Below are 20,829 nucleotides of genomic sequence, written 5' to 3'. Positions count from 1 at the left end.
ACATGTATGATTAAAGGCATGAAGGAATCAAAACAAATGACCTGTTTGAGGGTGAGAAGCAGGGACTGTGCTGATAAGTCAGCAAGGCTGAGAGAGGTCAGAGAGTGTCTTTAAGTATTAGGCTACACACCTGGAACTTGAACTTTTCTCTAGCAGACTAGACTTTGAGGTAAGTCTTAATAATCATTAAATCTGACAGTTATCAAACCTATTTTTAATAACAAAATCCCTTATTTTAATTGATATTTTATGTAGAAGCCTAACACCCCACTAGATAAAAGCAGAGTGTGTGCACGTGGGGGGCACTGACTGGGGGGAGGGGTCCTGTCCCCTTAGTCTCCCCCTTCTCACTGTTCCCCTCTCCCACCCTAGCAGCTCTGGAGACCTTTTCTATACCTGAAGGATCCAAGGGGCACAGACTGAAAACCACTAATTTCCAAATCCTAATGGAAAACTACCAGAGGTTTGTGAGCAAAAGAATTATTTAATCAAAGCACTATTTTAGGAAGATAAATCTGACAAGATAGATTGTAGAGAAGCCAGGAAGCAGGGAGACCAATTAAGAGATTATTACAAAATTTCAGACCTAAATTAACACAGGTCCCAGGAAACGACTGAAGGTTTGACACTTAACATAACTGCAAAGTTAATTTATAGACCGAGGACATCTGTATGGGCTCCTGGATCATCCCTCTTTCTGGGAGGCAAACATCCTAATACAAGAGGACAAGATGTCTCTTTTCTTTAAGACGGTGCTCCACTGTTTAATGAAATGTAAATGTACATTTTACATAAAGTGAGAAATTATTAGTTCCCTTTAACAAATGTGTTTAGAAAGATGTTCATTAGGGAACTGGTTTGTAGAAATCACTGTTTATGCTGTTTATAATTAAACCTACCTATGCATCTGGTACCATCGGGAGAGGTGTAAAAACCAGGAGGACATTTGCAAAAGTAACTGCTGACCGTGTTTGTACATTCTCCCCCATCGCAGATCCCAGGAATGGTGGTGCATTCATCAATATCTGAAATGTAAAGAAGGGGTTACTATTCACAGAATGCAGTATACAACTGTTCATCACCAAGGGAGGTTCAGATGTAACACCAGTCAAACCATGTCCCCAGAAACAGCAATCTTTACAGAATAAAAGCAGCACATGAAATAGTCAATTCATTGACTATTGACCCAGAAGTGGGTGCTTCTTCTTTCAACACAGTCTTACCCAAGACATTAGCGCAAAATAAAAGAGACTTGCCCTGTAAAATCTAAAAGTATGTACTGTTGGGGCGCCTGGGTGGCTCAGTCGGTTAAGCGTCCGACTTCGGCTCAGGTCACGATCTCACAGTCTGTGAGTTCGAGCCCCGCGTCGGGCTCTGGGCTGATGGCTCAGAGCCTGGAGCCTGCTTCTGATTCTGTGTCTCCCTCTCTCTCTGCCCCTCCCCCATTCATGCTCTCTCTCTGTCTCAAAAATAAATTTAAAAAAAAAACGTTATAAAAAAAATAAATAAAAGTATGTACTGTTTTACCAACTAACTATAGCATGCTAAGATTCCAAATGTCACTTAGTTTAAAATTTTGTTTTTCCTCTTCTCTCCATGTTTTGCACTGAGTTAATCTCCCTTTATACTTATTACTCTGTATTCTGCATCAGTTCCTACATTTCTTTACAATTGGATTTTCCACAAAGCAGATACTGAAATCCTACAGAGACCATGTGGTCTGAGCGCTGACCAAGACTCAGCGACATCTTGGTGTTTTCAGGGGCACTCAAACTGCCATGATGATGGTTTTCTGCGGGTTTGGTAAGTGAATGGTGGGGGGCACTGGGATGCTTCACCCAGATCTCTCTCAAGGAAGGACTTGTCCCAGTACTAGGGGTGCTATCAGCAGACAGCCTTCAGTTTTCAGCTCCTTCCAGGACTGCCTGAGCTGTGGAGAGCCGTCTCAGCCCGGACTCCATGCTTCCCATGAGCCCAAACCCAGTGACTGATCATGGAGAACAGGAAGATGGTGGTCTGGTCATCTGCACCAGTGGGGAAAGCTCTGAAAACCACTGAATACCCTGTGGGGTCAGCAGAGGCCATGGTTAGAGTTAGCTCTCGGGGCCCAAGGCCAATGGTCTCTTCCAAGGAAGCAGTAAAAGTTCCTTAGGACAAATACAGCCATTTCCTTCAAGGGGAGCTTTTCAAGAACCAGATTCAGACACTGACAGTTGTCAACAGATGTGGCACCAGTGAGGGGGAAAAAAGGAATTGAGAACTTCCTGTTAGGCTAAAAGTAAACTCAGAGCGCATGACCTTGACTCCAAGAGGAGTGGGCTTTCTGCACTCACCTAGGGAGAGGTGCGGTTTGACCCAAGTGCCCTGGGAGTATTGCAATGGCCAGACTACACTGTGGGCACTCAGAAAGCCCTAAATTAAAAAAAAAAAAAAAAGAGTATTTCTTCTCTAGTTTAAGTACTGCTCTTCACTTGTAAAACAAAATAGAGTTCTAAGTGGACCAGATTCAAGTGTCTTCTGACTCAAGTTCACCCTGTTAGTCAAAAAGGCAGCAGCGACACTGTTTACATGCAGTTTAACCTTTTTAAAAACAAAATCCCCATTCTTCTACGCTAGGCTAGAGGCTAAACCAAACAATATTTCCCTGCTTATATTAGAGTCAATGCTAACATAAACAGCATTGTCATTGTGAAGTTGTATAATGGTAAAGATGTATATTTCTATTCCGGCAGAAATTTTACTGGAGTCAGTGAAAGTCAGGCTGAGAAACCACCAAGGATGGAGCCTAAGGTTCTAGAACTAGCATAACATCAGCAAGCACATTTTAAGACAGTTTTTTACCATCAATCCTCCTGCATTTACCAGCCACACTCCTACTTAAAAAACAAACAAAAAACAAACAAACAAGCTCAGCCTAGAGGATTCAATAACCCTATTTAAGAATAGAAGAGGATGTATCCCTGTAACACAGAGGTATCAAGAAGAAAACATACCTTCCTCAAAATGTCCCTAAAGATAAATGTCTGAGTCATTAAACTCCTATTGAAGATCATGTGAACAACAAGTGTCTATTAAAAGAAATATTTTTCTACCTGTTAGTATAAATGACCGTGACCATCCTTTTTAAGGCCACTTAACATACACCAATAGCCGAAGGGGTTATTTAAGTGACAAAACACATCAGAAAACGTTATTCAAAAAACAGAATGAACTGGCAGGACGGAGCAGACATCTTTCACATGCTGGCTAGGTTAGCTTTGGCCCCTTTACTGAAGATAACAGCAACGACAACAATAATAATAATGAGAGTTGACAGGTATTGAGTGTGAGGCATTGATTAAATGCTTTATGTGTATCAACTCATCTATTACTCACAGTATAGATATGGGCATAGGACCTGATCTCTATAATTCTGGGATAGAGATAGCTATCCCAGGGATAGCTCTTGCATTTTCCTGAGGCCTTCAGAAAACCAGCATGAGTAACACTCAAAATAAGAACAAAGAGGTTCATTTATAAAGTGATGTTAAACCCAAGTCTCCCATTGCCAGGGGCTGGGCAAGAGGGAGAGGGGCAGGGATCCCACTTAGGCGCATGGCCCCAGAGGTCAGTAAGTCAGGAAATACATCATAGTATACACCTCCCTAATTTTCACCCAGATAAAGATAAAACTGGACTAGGCCAAATTGTTCCATTTGAAGGAGCTTAAATGGTTTTGAATTCCCTTTAGTGTCCTCTCCTCGGTGACATACCCATTTTTCTTCATGTGTCTAAGGCCCTTCTACTTTCCTGAGACTCCTTGCTTCTCAGTCCTGTTGCTTCATGGTGACAGGGGCAGGAGTTCTGATTTTGTGGCCAGGCTGTGGTGAAGTCCCCTCAATTGTAAAAGGCCGGAATAAAGTATCTGAATCGAAATCACTTATACTTCGAAACTCATACTAATCTATTATTTTTTCCAGGCTCTTAGCATGCTGTATTTACCTCCCTTTAATAGAATTCAGGGATCCCACATAAGAGAGTTGGAGATCAGTGGATTTCTTAGCATTTCTGTGAGCCAGTCTGTATTAAATATCAGCCATAAAAGTAAATCAGTTTGTGGGGGCCTGGTGGGAAGTGAGGCTTGACTGGGAAGAGATGCTTCTGTGTTCTGGACACTTCTCCCTGGCTCCTTAGGGCAGAAGGGAGAGGCAAAGCTGCTGGGAAGTAGCCATGCTTATGGTCTCACTGGCCTCTTGCTGTGTGTCCAAGAAGGGACACAGTGGTAGGCCCTTTCTGTCCAGATTTGCTGCCTGGACACAGGAAAATCCAGTGTAAAAAATCTGGCTAAAAAGTAAATAAGCTGATTCTTCAAGTCATGTTGAAAATATTATCAGCCCTACTATTTTATAGTCATACCATATATGCCCGCATACAGCACCTGCTATCTGATCACAACTGGGAAATAATGAGAAATGTGACAATTGAGTCTGGATTACAGAAATGGAAAGGACCCCGTTCAACCTCCTCATTTGAAAGCTGCAGTAACTCAGAGCTGGTAACTGATTTGTCCAAGATCACACAGGTGGGGGAAATTACCAGGTGTAGGGCCAGGTCTACCTTATTCCTAGGGCTCTTATGCCTGCACCACAGAAATTGTGTTCAGCAACATGTAGGGAGCTGGTGACCCTGAACAGTGGGAGTCAAGGGTTTACAATGAGCTGCAGAGCATGGGGCCCCAACTGTAAGTCAAGTAGCCCCAGGAGTAGTAAGTCAGTGGGTCAAGAAGCCCCAGGAATTGTCCTTGGTGCCTGAGAGGATAAGAGCCCCTCATAGCAAGTAGCCATCAGATGAATATGTCACTATTTCAGAAAGGGCAAGTCTTAAGGTTTTTGGCCATGTATTAGGGAGGACACAGATGTAGGGGCTACATTTTTAAAAAGTCCTTTGCATCATGCAGCACTGGTATAATTGCTAAAGGCTGGGCTGGCGGTAATCTAAGTCCCAAAATATTAGTGGTTAATTAGGAATCCAAGGGACTTCTTCCAGAAATAAAACTTAATCCTTTAATTACACTTTTTATTTCTTAATTTCCTCCCACAGTAACCTATGCAAATATGGACTCGGTTTCCAAAAAGAAAAGGCTCGTGTGTTCTTTCAATGTGCACCCTCAAGAGTCATTGGAAAAATCAACAATGAAGGTGGGCGTGAACTCTGTTTCCCTTCCCCCCCCCTCAAATCACAGCTATAAATCTCAATATTCCTTCTTAAATTTATGAAAATTTAATAATTGTTACTTGATCACTTCTGCTTGATCGTTTACATTTCAAAGGAATCTAAGTTGCACGTAATGATATAAAATTTGGTATAGTTTCAGGGGAAAAGGGATATTTTAAGAAGGGAGAATTCTGCAAAAGGCAGATCTCACTGAAAAAAAAAAAACTGCTCTCCCCATCCCTGAGGGAGTAAAGGTTAGCAGCTTGTAAATTTGCTAAAGCCAATTTTTTATTGAATTGGTTTTTTAAATAAATTACTGTGGGCTTCCAGGTACCCAGTTCCTTCCTTTCCAAGTCAAGAGGAAGATGCATTTTAAAAGCCACTCCAAGTAATGGGAAAAGTGCCAGAACGATTTTCACAAGGGCACAGAATCCCACTGTGGCCTGACCATCTTCCCAGGGCACACAGATGTTCTCTTCATCCCTTCACTGTGTGGGTCAGTTTTTCTGGAATTGCTTCTATTGACCATCCTATCAATCATCCTATGCCCAGAGTTGTGCCATTCCCATAGACAGGCATAAAGCTGGAGAAAAGCAAGGGAGTTGAAGGAGGAGACCCAGTTCACCAAACGTTCTCAGAGGACTTTCTGATTACTCTCCTACCCAAGTAAGACAGGGCAATAATGCCCGAACCAGCTTCCAGGCCAGAGTACACATAATACAAACAGGACATTCTCTTCCAGTATCAATTTTGCATAAAAAAAAATAAAAGAGAAGGGAAAAAAAACCCATCATCTGAATTTAATGTAACCGTAGATGGCTAAGGGAAAAAAAAAGGTCTAGCCAAAAGTATGCTGTTTTTATCTTGCTACTGATTTCAATATGCAGCCGGAAAAAAAAATATTTGTGAAAAAGGATTAAGTAATTTTCAGACTGAATTTTTTTGTCCATTGGATACAGCACCATAATAGGTTTCTTAGTATTAACAAAAGGATTTTGAATGATTTTTCTTTCAGTCTGAGTATTAAATCTGTGCATCTTCTGTCTCGTTCACAACCACACAAGGTGATCAATCCTGACAGTTGTTAACTGACAGGTGAGTGAAAGGCAAGGGACACAGGAAAACAATTCTACTCCAAGATGGAAGCTATCTAATTCCAAAAAGCAAAACTTGTCCAGAAGACTGGACAAGTCATATGGATCATAGTGCCCTCAATCTTGAAGCTGACTGTATCTAAGCTGAATATATCAAGCTGAGAAAACCTGAAAATATAAGACACAACCCATTGCTGAGGTGGATTTTGCATGCTATTATAAACCTGACAGCTTATTAGTGGCATAAAGATATATGTATATAATACCTGAAAATATATACTATAATATCTAAAAATTTTCAAAATATTAGGAAAGATAAATATTAATATTGGAGGTTATGGCTTACATCCTGGAAAGAAGGCAATATAATATGACATCACAAGTACCACAGTGTGAATCAAAAGAAGTAAATGCTAGTGCCATCTAAATGACTTCAAACAGGGCACTTACCATACCCAGTTCTTTAATTTATAACATGAAAGGGTACAGGTACTTAAGTTCTTTGCCTCATTCAGTAGCAACATCCTCTGCTTCTAACTTAAATCTACAACAGAACTTCTAAAATACGTTGGCCTGGAAGAGTCAACTTTATCGTTCTTTGAAACTTACTGTGTTTTTACAAAGTCCTAATTCCTTAGGAAGAATGTATTTTTCACAGCTACCTCAACTGTTCATAGCATGTTCAAGAACATATTATTATAAATTCTATGTGATTAATAACTTAAAAACAACTCTAGGGGCACCTGGGTGGCTCACTCGGTTGGGTGTCTGACTACGGCTCAGGTCATGATCTCACGGTTCATGAGTTCGAGCGCCACATCTGTGCTGACAGCTTGGAGCCTGGAGCCTGCTTCTGATTCTGTGTGTCCTCCTCTCTCTGCTCCCTCCCCCACTAATGCTCTGTGTCTCTGTGTCTCTCAAAAAGGAATGAACGCTAAAAAAAAAAAAACAAAAAACCCAAAAAACAAAAAAACTCTAACCCATAAAGATAATTCCATCAGTGCCAGATTTCAGATTACTCAGTTTCAGGGCAAGTAGATATCAAACTTCTCATGTGTCATTTATGAACTGTTCTTCAAATCTGAAGCTGTCTTTCCCACATATGATATACTGTGGCTATCCACAAAGAAGATTAATGAACTAAGCCCATGACTTAGAATGAATTATTCCTCATTGCTGGGGTTTAGGAGTATAGACACAACAGCAGCTGCTTTTAACAAAAGTGCATGCATCTAAATGCAACTTTATATCACACAAGGTACAGCTAAAAATGAAGGAAGAAGTTTTGTCTGCTGAATTTGATAAGAGATGTACCTTGCTATATTACTGTCAGCCATTATACATGCAAGGTGCATGCACTCATCAAAGAAAAGAGAGTTGGATGCCGCCTACTTATTTCCTAGATGTTTCCCTCTCATGGAAAAAGCATTTCTTATGGCCTTGGATGCCAGGCCTCTTTTTGGCAAGCAGCAGTAGCGGTACATATGAACATAGTCCCTCTATGCACATTTTAGGAGCTCAATCTAGAAACTAAATGCAAATGTATAAATTTACCTCCAGTTATTTTTCTGTTTGATTACCATTAAAAAAGCTTCCATTTGATAGGCACAAAAGAAAATACTAACCTTGTACTCGGAGCATAAATAGAAGAGTTAATCTCTCCAAAAACTAACAAACATACATTTTAACTAAAAAAAAAAAAAAAAAAATCAGAAGATACGTCCTTCTGAATGATACGTAATGATTAAATTTAAATTCATGTCTCTAGAACTATGCAAAAACATGTGTCTTGAACATTTTAACCCAAATATTGGTTCAAAAATATTTCATGTTTTAATATTTAATTTGATTCAGATGGATCTCTTATTTTGGGTCTATAAAAGTGGAAAAAGCTGCAGGGTTTTTCTGGTTCACTAGCACAAAGGCATATTATTCCTGGTAAGAATATTATATTTACACATTCACAGGAATGACAAAGACAGAAGGATTTTGGAACAATTTACAATAAAGCTTGTCGTTGATTTGCGTTTTGCCTGCCCCTCCACCCCTTCACTGCAAAGCATAGTATTTCTTACCTTCACATTTTTGTGATGCTTCATTAAATTTGTGTCCAGCAGGGCATTTGCACTCAAAAGACCCAACAGTATTAATGCAATTTCCTCCTTGACAGAGCCCAGGGATGGCCTGGCATTCATCCACATCTGTCAGATTTTAGGAAACAGAGAGAGAGAGAGAAAGGGAGAGAGGGAGACATTCATATAAAAGTTACTGCAGAAAATGTGACAGTTTTTATGTCTATATTACTCTATTTATGTCAACGAGTTATTTGTCCATTGTAATATTTGGAATACAATGAGAGAAACTATTTCTCACAATTGTTTTATGTAAAATAAATTTTTGAGTAACATAAGTTGGTTAGTAACGGTTGGTAAGAGGTCACAAATGTTAATTTTCCCACCTTCCATCTTCTCTTGTGTAGAAGGCAATATTTATACTGATTTTTGTGGGTTTTATTATGAAAGCTGCAAGTTACAGGATGCAATGATTAAAAGGCTGACAATAATAACTAGAGTTATTCAAGAAATTCTTAGAATCAAAAAGCAACACATTTCTATAATAAAACTGTCTCTAAGACTTATATTGAATGATTCAGTTAAAGCAGAATTTACGTAAGATCACAGAGACTATATGAGACAGTGAATGCTTTTATGCAGATGAAATGGAAAAATGTTCACCTTCCATTCTGTAGAATTGTCTTGTGCAGTAAAAATTAAACAACCCAGGAAATTAGACTAAGAAGTGAGAGAGACCCGAGATGAATACGCAGTCTTACTTTGCTGGCAGAGAAGCCACCAGAGGGAAACTTTTTAAAGTAAGTCAGTGTGTCCTCCCAGCTCAAAACTCAAGCACCTATCTGAAAAGATTCTACCTGCCCCCTCTACTCTCTGCTCTCATCTTCTGACCTCCTCTCCCTCTCTGTCACTCTCCTTCTAAACTGGCTTCCTTGCCATTCTTTAAATATACCAAGGATGCACTTGCCTCGGGGTTTTTAATAGTGGCCCATTTGCCTGGATCATTCTTCCTCCATAAAGGTTCACACCATCCCATCTATCGGGTAGGTCTCTGTTCACTATAGCAGTACATCCTTCACTGGCCAAACAGCAACAGCCAGCCCCCTGTCACTCACCACCCTTCCTACTTTGGTTACTTTTTTCCTTAGGATGAATCACCAGCTGACCGAATAAATGCTTGTTTGCTTTGTTTTGTTTTATAAACCCATTGTCTTTAATTCAAGTTCCAGACAGCAGGTTCTTCCTCTGTTTTGTTCACTGCTATATCCCTGGCACCCAATAACTATGGTCCACATGTAGCCCCACATATGAACTTTCTAGGAACAAAAGTAATCAATCCAGGCTCATTGTGTTGAGTTGGAAAGACTGTAAAAAATATATGTACATTCTCTCCATCTCTTCATTACATATGTATGTATATATGTGTATAAATACACACAAAAGTCTAGTTTAATAAAGGACCCCCAGAGTGGCAGTCTAACTTTTCTTTCTCTCACTTTGCATATTCTTTTAGAAATCTGGAAACCTAGGGTACTCTCTTGTTTTACCCTTCATTGTATGAAACAAGAGAGTGATCACCAGTTTTAAAGGCTCTACTACCCCATGTTCTTCAGAAAAGTTGGCATGAGGGAAAGGGTACTAAAGGAGCAACAATTTATTTTGCTATCAAACTGTCACTGTTTTAAATGGAATGTCCTGGCCCACAAATGAATCACTATATGTGCAGTATAATTAGATTATGTTTTATAGCTGATCTCAATTTTATCTGAGACCAGAAGTTTCCATTCTCTTGATATGCTGAATATGTTATTGAAATGTTATTTGAAATTGATTGTACATATAAGCAAAATTTGATAGTCCTGTTGGTCATAATTTTTGGCCAAGAGGAAATACACAGGAGGGCACTTCTCTGCTGGCCATGCCTTCCACGACTGAAGACAGAATAAGCTCCTTTATGAACCCATTTGCCCACAGCCCGTCACATCTGGCCCAAAGTCTAAAAACACTGGAAAGGATAACAGAGCCCCAAGCCTATAGCAGACTTGCTCCAAAAAATCCCACACCCAAACATGAAGAGTTTCATTCTCAAAGTGTCAATATAACTGCCATTTTGATTTCATGGGTTTCACAAAATTTCTGATAAAAATCTTTCTTTTTCCTGACTCTTGAATAGCAGAGTCAGGAAGGGGCAGAAAGAAAATGGTGGACAGGTCTAGATTGTAGGAAATGCACAGCAAAGTCACAGAGTAGCCACTCTTCTCTCTCCCTCATCATTCTCTGTTCCCCAACTGTCTCAGTGCCTCAACCTCTGACAATGACTCATGGATGGATAGTTGGGCACACCAAATCTGGCTTTCTGGTCTATGTCAATGAGTTCACGGGTATTAGCTGGCTTCCAAACACCAAAACCAAGAATTTCTTCAAAATTCACTTCTAAGGGTAAGAAAAATAACTAAGGTTCCCAAGAAAGGGGGAACTAAACTAACTCTTTACTTTATAAAATCACACAATAGACCCCTTTGTAATTCCTTTGTTCCAAAGTGACTTCTTGCTGCTCCTGACATTCAGAAGGACAAGTTGAAGGGCACATAAAGGAGCTGTATGTTGTACCCAGAAGTCAGGAGCCAAGACCAACAGTGTTTATCACAAGTGGAATTTGTGGAAGCAGAATTTAATGGAGACCCACAGAACTGTGTGATTCATCTCAAATTCTGTTTTACTGCATATCAGCCTTAGAATTAACACACAGAACCAAACCAAACTGGTATCTATTTGCCTCAGAAAACCATACCTTGAATTTTCTGAAAATATTGCAACTTGTTAAAAAAAAAAAAAAAGCACTGAAGATGTCTAAAGGAAGCAGATACAGCCTGGGAGTTTTCAATCCCATCAGTTTAGTGCTGAACTGCCTCCGTTCACTTCCTCCTGTTTCCTGCCAGACATCCAGACAATAAAAGAATTTGTACAGCTGGAAGAATAGGAGTAAAAGCCAAAAACAGAGTAAGGGCTTCTATGGGAGACAGGAGAAGAAGCAAGCAGGCGACATCTGGGGATATTTAAAACTGTGAAACAAATCTTAATTTATTTCTGACTTGTAAAAAAAAAAAAAAGCATAATGTAGCATGTAAAATGGAGAGAGGAACAATTTTCTTGAGGTCAACTAAGGACAACCCAGGAGACAGAGGAACTCCAACAATATCAAATGGAGGGAAAAAAATAAGAAAAACAAAGTACCTTGTTCACAAATTTTGCTTTGTGTTTATACATAGCATTGCTCTAACGCACAGCATTACTGCAACCAGTATCACACCACCCCACAGAAACACCTCTGGGTTTGGAGGGGGAGCTGCTGGCAAGGAAAACTCCAAGGAGACCAGCTGCTCTCTCTTGATCCACGCTCCTAATGCCTAAGTTGGATATCATGCCGTCAGCGAAATCGTGAAGTTATGTCTCTGACACCGCTTTTCCATTCTCTCCAACTTCACTGGAGAATGGCTCTCCAGAGCAAATAAGATGAATCCATTAAGAGCTCCATCAGCCAGGGGTTTACCTTGACAGGCTCCCGTACGGATATTTGGAATGAAGCCTCGACGACAGGGGTGGGGCTGGGCGGGGCACATCTCACAGGGGTGGCCCCAGGCTCGGCCGACAGTGGCACAGCAGAGTGTTTTTGTGCAGACAATCCCGCTGAGCTGTCCCTGGCACATCTGGTTGCTGACCACGGTAAAACACGGGCCCGTCCTGTAATCTGAAAATAAAGAAGGAGAATTCCATGAAGGTCCAGGAAAGCAGGAACCATCACGCAGAGAAACAGCTGTGCCCCATCTTGCTGGACTCCAAACTGGGAAACAGTCTTCAGGGATAGAACCACAAATCACTGACTCTGTGCGAAGCCTTGGGCAGATCATTCTGCTCACCTCCATCTTCCTCACCTACAACATAGGGATAAAAACACCAGTTCCTATCCACTGTGAAGACACTGTTGTAAGAATCAAATGAGCAAATGGAAAACACTTTACAGTTGTGATGTCCTATAAAAATATAGCATATTATTACACATTCACTCAAGAAAATGTACCAGTGCCCACTATGAATCAGTCCCTGTGCTTGATGTAGATGTTTTGGTGATTAAAATAGACCACATCCCTGCCCTCACGGAGCTTAGAGTCTTATTATTTAGGCTGGAAAAAGAAAAAATTTCAAAACTTGCAATGAAGCAAGTCATGGCATTTTCTTCCTGGGAGTTCTTTGAACAAAAGAAATGGTTACCTGGTTCTTTTGGATTGGGTCCATCTTTTTTCAAATACAAAAAAAATGTGCAAGCAAACAAACAAGTAGGCATTTTTAAAAATTTACCCATGCAAGGACATTAGGCATTTAGTATAAAGAGGAAGGACACTGCTCTGAAATCACTGTAACCCTTAGGCAAAAGTCCATCTTAAAGTAAACAGAGATAAGCTAAGGCCATAGGAGAACTTCCAATTACTCTCACCAGATGCAAAATCTGCCTTCATTTTTGTTTTGTTTTGTTTTGTTGTTTTGTTTGCTAAACGGAGAAAGTCAATCTGGATTCAGCAGCCAACAAACAAGAAAGATTAACATGTAGTGAGCAAAGAGGACCAAAGCCAGGCTGTCCCCAGCCTAGCCATGATAGAAATCGAGACCATAATATCCCTTTCTGTTCTACAATGACCTTGGCAGATAAGGGAGGCAGGGTTGTGGAGAGACCATAGGCTTCTATCCACCACCCAACATCACATGTTTCCCCATGTCATTTTCAGAAATGCACAGTTTCCCATGAGTCCAGGGATGGAGTAAATAAATAATAAATAACTGAATAACCCCAGTAAGTTAGTTTCACCACTGAATTCTACAGTTTTATGAAAATCACTGTGTGTGCTAATGAAACTGCTGGGTTGGGTTTTCACTTTTCTTTGCTTCTTTCTTCTCTAAGTAGCTCATGAGACATAGATATGCAGTTTACCAAACAGCAACTCTTCCTTTACAGTACCAGCAAGAGTGAACAGGGTGGACCATAACCACATTTGGACAATAACTGAATCTTACCTGCATGCATGCCACTGTTCTCCGTATTCTCTCTCTCCTGCTTTCTTTGCTGCAGTAATGACTCCAGCTCCTCCTTATCACTAAATGTTCTTCCTCACTCTCCCTTCTCTCTTGCTAAAATGAGCCACCTGTGGTCAATGGCACCTCCCTAACGTCCACGTGGAAAGGGGAGCCTTCTAAGGAGTTCCTAAAACAAAACGTCACCCAGTCTAGTTCAGCAAGAGGACTAGGCCCAAATTATGGTATTACTTGAGAGATGGACAGGATGGCCAAAACGTCGAGTCCCCATCTTCACATCTCCCTCTCTCCGTGCAAGTGCTTGCAAAAATGTGCTATGTGTATCACTGATGGAATGCAAGATGACTTTAGATTGTCATGTTTTAATAGGCATGTATTGTTTCTAAATTTTTTAATGTTTATTTATTTTTGAGAAGGAGAGAGATAGAGCATGAGCAGAGGAGGGGCAGAGAGAGGGGGAAACACAGAATCAGAGAGAGGGAGACACAAAATCTGAAGCAGGCTCCAGGTTCCGAGGTGTCAGAACACAGCCCGACGTGGGGTTCATACTCATGAACCGTGAGATTATGACTTGAGCCAAAGTCAGACACTTAACCAACTGAGCCACCCAGGCACCCCGTTATGTATTAATTCTAATTTGTATTATTAAAGAGTATACACATAACAGACTCTGATTTCACAAATATGTTTGCTATGATGAGGATTAATAAAAAAAGTTTAACTCAACTTAAAGGAAAATATTAATGAACACTAGTACCAGATATGCAAATGGGCCAAAAAATTGTGTAGATTGCACATAAACACCACCAGTGTTACCATTCCAAAAGACTAACCTTACACCTTTGTTCCCCTCAAATCTCTAATGCTCTAGCCCCATCTATCTTTCCAGTCCTATCTCCTGACACTTCCTCAGTTTATTGTCTTTTAATTTTTTTATGCATTTTTTACTCCCCTGGTTATTTTTTAGTTTTAGATAGTCAAGTTCTAGGTATATTTTAATATTTCTTATAATATGCCAGGTCTGTTCAAAATCCACTATCTTCTTCCATAGATGTTGAATTGAAACAAGAATACAAAACTTAAATGCTTGAGCTATTGAATAAAATCTCTGCCCTCATTTCAGTCTGTCTATAAAGAAAAAATGACAGCACCATGACGGTACCATAACAGTTTGGAGCAAAAGTGCTTTTAAATGCAGTAAACTCATGGGCAAACTCAAAGGCTGTAGTCGTTCATTGTTTCATTCAATTCTTCCAAATGTTACCTATAGTTATTTAATAAATACTTCTCTAATATATGGCATTTCTTTTCTATTTTAACACTTTATTATATATTTTTGTGATTCTAAATAAATAATATTTCAGACAATTAGGAAAAGGTAGAAACATAAATAAGAAAATAAAAATCTCATGTAATTGTACCTAAAGAAACCCTTGCTACATATATGGTATACATATTAGGTTATTACCTAAGTTCACATGTGTTTTATTCTTGATCACAAAATAGCACTGTATTAAATACATGATTTTTAATCCTGGTTTTTTCACTTAACATTGCCAAAAGCACTTTCCCATGTAAATACTATTCCAAAGTATTATTTTAATTGCTAATAATTTTCCATCAAGTTATAACATAATTTATTAAATAATTTTCTTATTGCGTGTCATTTAAATTGCTTCCAATTTTTCATTATTACATACAACAGTGTTCATTACTGATGAACTGCTCTAGGATGAGAAATGTTTAGTCTCAGGCAATAGCCATCATTATTTTTATGGTTACATATACATATATTGCTTCTGAGACCAGCAAGATCACAGCAACATAATCTCTTATTTAAAAAATAGATAAAACCTTCTATGTTAGGTAACAAGGAAAGGATTTTAAGTTTGTTTCTTTTTCTCCTCTTAATTTACTGAGGTAAGTGCAAATGTTTGAATCAAACAGATTCATGCTGGCATGTCATTTTCAATCTTTTAAAAAACATAATGGAACAGAAATTTGAATTTACAATCCTCTCTTCGACACTGCTTGGATTTGGTTTTGCTTTTCACTTTGCCAAGATACCTCATGGAAAGACCTTATATAGAGGATTGCAAAGAATCAGGGTAGATGCAAACACATGTTTTGAGAGGGACACCAGCAAAATTGAGGCATACTACAAAATACAAAGAAAATCTGATTCAGTCCCGTCTGACACTGGCTCATGACTTCAGACATGAATTCCTCATTGGAAAACCTTCATAAAAAGAAAATAATCCTTCATACTTTTCTAGAGTCAAGTTCTTACCCTCATCTCAATATGAAACACATGGAATGGAATAGGCACTTGTTAATTCTGACAATTTTCATTAGGCATCTCTAGAGCCCGTAGGGGACCCATCTTTATTAAATATACTAGATATTTGGCCAAGAGTTTGAGTATGTATAACAGAATCTATAGACTTAACACATTTCTACACTAAATACTTATCACTATGGACAAAGAACCAGATCATTGGACAGTGCATATTAGTAAGTGGACATAAATGTATTTGTAGGTCCACATTTTCAATAAAAATTGCTGAGTGCAGAGGGAGACGCATAATTTGGATGAAATAGAATTGGATCTAAAAATCTCTTGGAAGGTAAATGCTCTATTAACGTGGTTTTCAAATGTCATTCTGATTTGGCAGTGTGTGCTTTTTGTCCTGTGCTTCACTTAGATTGCCAAAGTTATGCTGTTTTTCTGTCCAATACTTCAACCACAGAAAAAAAAAAAATCTGCCCACACTCCCAATTCCTTACTAATAATCCAATTATTTACAATTATTCCCATAGCACTTACGTGATACTAGGCTAAATTTACATACTCTTTTTTTCAGATAGTCCCAGCACTAGACAGGGAATGTGCTTAATTCAATGCTTGAGTAATGTCTGACTCATTCCCTCAATGTAAATCATTATTCCTAATGCAACTAAAATATACTATTAAAAATACTCTCTGTTTGCAAATTGATTTACAATCACTTCCTTAGAAGACCTCTATGAACCAGGGCAACAGACCAAGACTTTACCAAATTAAAATGCAGTTTTAATTGTTTTTAATGGGTTTACTCTAGTGTGGCTAGTTCCTGGGAAATTCTGCATGTACATGTTCCCATTCTGAGTGGTGAGGCTTCAGGACTGTTTTCAATCCCCATAGATTTATCAAGACTTAGGATCTAACCAATGTGTATCTGCAGCCTCGGATCCTAGGCCCCTGCCCAGCTCTGCAGCTCAGAATGCTGTGACCTGTGGTGGTACTTCACTTTCATTTGTAATAAGACTTCACCCTGAAGCAAATGCATCATTCACAAAGAAAGAATATTGTGGTGCACTGAATTCTTGTCACTCCTGCCCAGTCACTAAACCACAAACTGCAGGGAAGGCACAAGGATATAATTTTGGGCAGTAGGCTCCAATTATTTTAAATCCTTCTTTCCATAAAAATTACAAACAAAAGAATGAGATATCAATTTATCCATGACAGGGTCATAGCATGCTTCTACCTTCCAGGTAGGTTGGCCTGAGACACATCAGACTCCTAATGTGTGGAATTTCAATACAACCTCCTCAAGAAGGAGTTCAGGGAACTTTCAGTCCAAAGAAAATTAAAGCAAAGAAGTTCCATGATGATAATTAGTCTCATAACTGCTGCCATTTCTTCTTACTCCAATTATTCTTAACTTTGGGACATAAGCAGATCACCTGGGAAGTTCCGCAAAATATTAATGTCTGGACCTCTGTCCTCCCACAGCCCCTCGCCTCCCACCCCCATGGAATCCAATGCAGTAGATGCGGCTTGGGGCCAGGGTGTCCTTCTGTGTTTTGCAAAAGCTCCCCAAAGCGACTTTGTCTTCTTGGGCTCTAAATTGTCTTTCTGTCTGTCTGTCTGTCTGTCTCTCTTTCTCTTACCATTATTGAGAAGTGCTTATGTACCATTATTAATTGGAGGTATCTTCAAGTTAGCTGACTGCCTACCTGAAGGTCTAACCTTAGAAATGTGAGAAAGCTCATGAACTGGAATCACCACTACTCAACATAACCCAATTCCATAGTATTCCTTTCAATAGTGTTGATGGATTATGAGGCACTTTACTATGTTCTTTATTAATTTTACTAACCACAAGCTCACTAAACCAAACAGCAAAAAAAAATTTCAGAAGGCTAATCACCCACTACTCTGCTGCCCTAACAGTCAATTGAATTCACATTTCTAGGCTCTCCCCTCCCAGTGTTAGAAAGCACATTTAGGGGCGCCTGGGTGGCGCAGTCGGTTAAGCGTCCGACTTCAGCCAGGTCACGATCTCGTGGTCCGTGAGTTCGAGCCCCGCGTCAGGCTCTGGGCTGATGGCTCGGAGCCTGGAGCCTGTTTCCGATTCTGTGTCTCCCTCTCTCTCTGCCCCTCCCCCGTTCATGCTCTGTCTCTCTCTGTCCCAAAAATAAATAAAAAATGTTGAAAAAAAAAAAAAAAAAAAAAAAAGAAAGCACATTTATACACATAACATCACTCCACTACCATGAACTCCCATTTCCAACTTCCCAGCCCAGTGCTATACGTGAGTGGAACGCCAGAAGGATTCTCCATCCAGGTTCCAAACACAGCAATCAAACTTAGAATCAGTAACAGCAAAAGTTAACTTTTAATTTCCTCCAGAATTACACTGTCACAGATCACCTTGAAATACTTCCATGACTCCCGACTTGACTAAATATAAACTACTAAACATCATTTATGAAGTTTGTGCCAAAAACAGTCAAAGTTTAATCAAATGAATCCTACAGATCTAACTTGTAGCTGAGAGGACACATAGGTGTAAAGAACAAGACAAATGAAACCACAAGGAAACAGTCAGAAAATCCAGAATGTGTGATTTTCAAAGGCAACTATTCTGAACTTTTCCAAAAACAAATGACCCATCTGAGTAAAAAAAAAAAAAGTATGGTAGAGAGATTATTTAGATTAAAAAGACCTAATAACCCAACCTTACTTGGATTCTGTTTCAAAAAGAGACAACTGGGGAAATTTTATATGGGCTGAATATTACATAATATTGGGGAATTGTTGTTCTCTTAGGTGTGGTCATGGTACTGTGGTTATCTATGAGAATGTCTTTGTTCAGAGATGAAGTGTTGTGATGTATGCAACTTAATTTTCAAATGATACAGCAAAACAGAGTGTGTGTGTGTATATATATATATATATATATATATAACAAATATATACTATATAATTAATTATATTACATATATAATATATACATAATATTTAATATATAATATACATATATAATATACACATATATTTATATATACACATATACAAATAAGCACATAGAGAGTATTATATGTATATAAGTGAGAGAATGTCAACATTTAATCTAAATTTAATATTTAATGTATAATACTTTATATTACTATTTCAACATTAATGTAAGTTTGAAATTTTTAATAATAAAAATTCTGAAGGGGTGAGAATTCCTTCTTGGGCTACTTTCTAGTGAAAATAGTACATTATTGTCTCTTCCATTTCATCCAAGCTATGCTTTTTTTTTTAATTATACAGTAAATTTCAAATATACTTTCCAATCCATACATTTTTATAAAATACTACATGCAAGACAGGAGTATGAATATGGTCTCTACAGCATTACTTAAAGAATATGAGCTTTTGGCAAAATTTACTAAGCTATGTTATGCAAAATGTTTATCTTTTAGTAACTGTATCTGTACACCTTCTCTAAAACTAATTTCTAAAAATTTTTTTTCTAGAAATAGGTTATAGGAATAAGCACAAAACTGTTTCTGTTAACATTCTGCTGACTTTTAACTTCTTTAATTCAGAAAAGTATTACCAATATAAATTTTAATGTAAATAGCATTCAAAACTGCAGAAACAAGGTGATATATACCATTTAATTCTAACATGCACACTAAGCAGTTCACCAAATCCAGCCCATAGTTCCGTGGAACCCAATTACGTGCAGCAGCAATTCAATATTGTTAACACATTTTATTCTGTCCTATGATGGACTGCAATCTTGTTCGGGGAAGAGAATGCCTCCTATCTGAATCATCATTTACCTGACATTCTTTGTCATATACATATATACATTACACGTGTACATCGTACAAGTCATTATTCATTTTCACTTTGCCCCAAAGTTATCTCCAAACTACCTTTACTAGAAAAAAAAAATGGGGTGGTGGGGTGGAGAGAAGTCAAATTCTGGGTTGGGTGACAAATTTACAATCAAGATAATAAAATCATAGAGTGTCTTCATTTTTCATGGTCTGCAAACTGCACTTTAAAGAAGCAGCTGGCTCTGATTCATGCAGTTTTCAAATGGCTTGCATGAGTGCCATGTGAAACCAAACTGCAGCTTCCCCACAGAGCATCAGCTATGGAACAGCAAGACAAAAACAATAGTATTATATAACAATTTGATTTATCTGTTCTTTTACATTTTCTTCAAAGCCACCAAGTATAAAACATCCCCTGCAATCCAAATGCAAGATTAACAACACAAGAGTAAAGGGCTCTGTGATCAGTGATATTAAATATAAAACTTTCCAGGGTCAACATATTCTTAGATCAACTCATGTATCGTAAAAGTGCCTTGTGATATTGCTTAATTTCCAAATACAAATTCTATATGAATGGAATTAAATTTCTGAAGGATGCTAATAGAATTATTATTGTAAAGAGACTTACACATAGAGAGTGTAAAGGCCTATGTTTGTAAAGGGGCAAGAAAAATAAACTGATTGGTATTACTCTACTGCAAGTTCTACTACTATGAGATACCTAGCCAAATTCATAGAGACAGACAGTAGAATGGTAGTTGCCAGGGCCTGGAGGAAGGGAGGAGAGGGGAGTTATTGTTTATTGGGTACAGAATTTCTTTTCAAGAAGGTGACAAAGTTCTGGAGATGGATAGTGGTGATGGTTGCATACAGTGTGAATGCGCTTAATGCCACTGAGATACACCTCTAAAAATGGCTAAAATGAAGAAATTTTGTGTCATGTATATTTTACCACAATAAAAAAAATACCACTGCATAAAATAAAATCAGACATTCTGACTTCAATGATCAAGTTCAATGAGTAAACTTCACAGTTATAAAATGTAATCAAGGATTTCTTCATTCAACAAATATTTACGGAGCTACTGTGCTGTATCAGAGAGCAGCATGAGATAAGTCCCTGACTACATAGAATTTACAAGCTGGCAGGAAAAGTAGTCAGCAGATATGTGAATACATTTAAAATCATTTTAGATTTGAGTCTGTGATTTAGTCTACAAATGAAATAAGGACGCTGCCATAATAGAGAATAATTGGGGGATAGCTACCGTGGGAAT

The 20,829-nt window shown here is 38.6% G+C and overlaps 1 protein-coding gene across 2 annotated transcripts in view; it reads right to left on the bottom strand.

Moving 5' to 3' along the window:
* The window catches only part of FBN1 (fibrillin 1), a 234,275-nt gene that overhangs the window by 115,629 nt on the left and 97,817 nt on the right, over positions 1-20,829 (bottom strand). For both annotated transcript variants that reach the window (XM_060618612.3, XM_060618611.3), the window contains exons 7-9: positions 11,910-12,107; positions 8,363-8,488; positions 900-1,025 (exon numbers count right to left, since the gene is read on the bottom strand). In XM_060618612.3, coding sequence (XP_060474595.1) covers positions 900-1,025; positions 8,363-8,488; positions 11,910-12,107 — 450 coding nt within the window. The remainder of the gene's footprint in view (positions 1-899; positions 1,026-8,362; positions 8,489-11,909; positions 12,108-20,829) is intronic.

Source organism: Panthera onca, chromosome B3 (genome assembly GCF_046562875.1).
Source record: "Panthera onca isolate mPanOnc1 chromosome B3, mPanOnc1 haplotype 2, whole genome shotgun sequence".
NCBI lineage: Eukaryota > Metazoa > Chordata > Mammalia > Carnivora > Felidae > Panthera > Panthera onca.
This window is presented reverse-complemented; position numbering and strand designations above follow the sequence as displayed.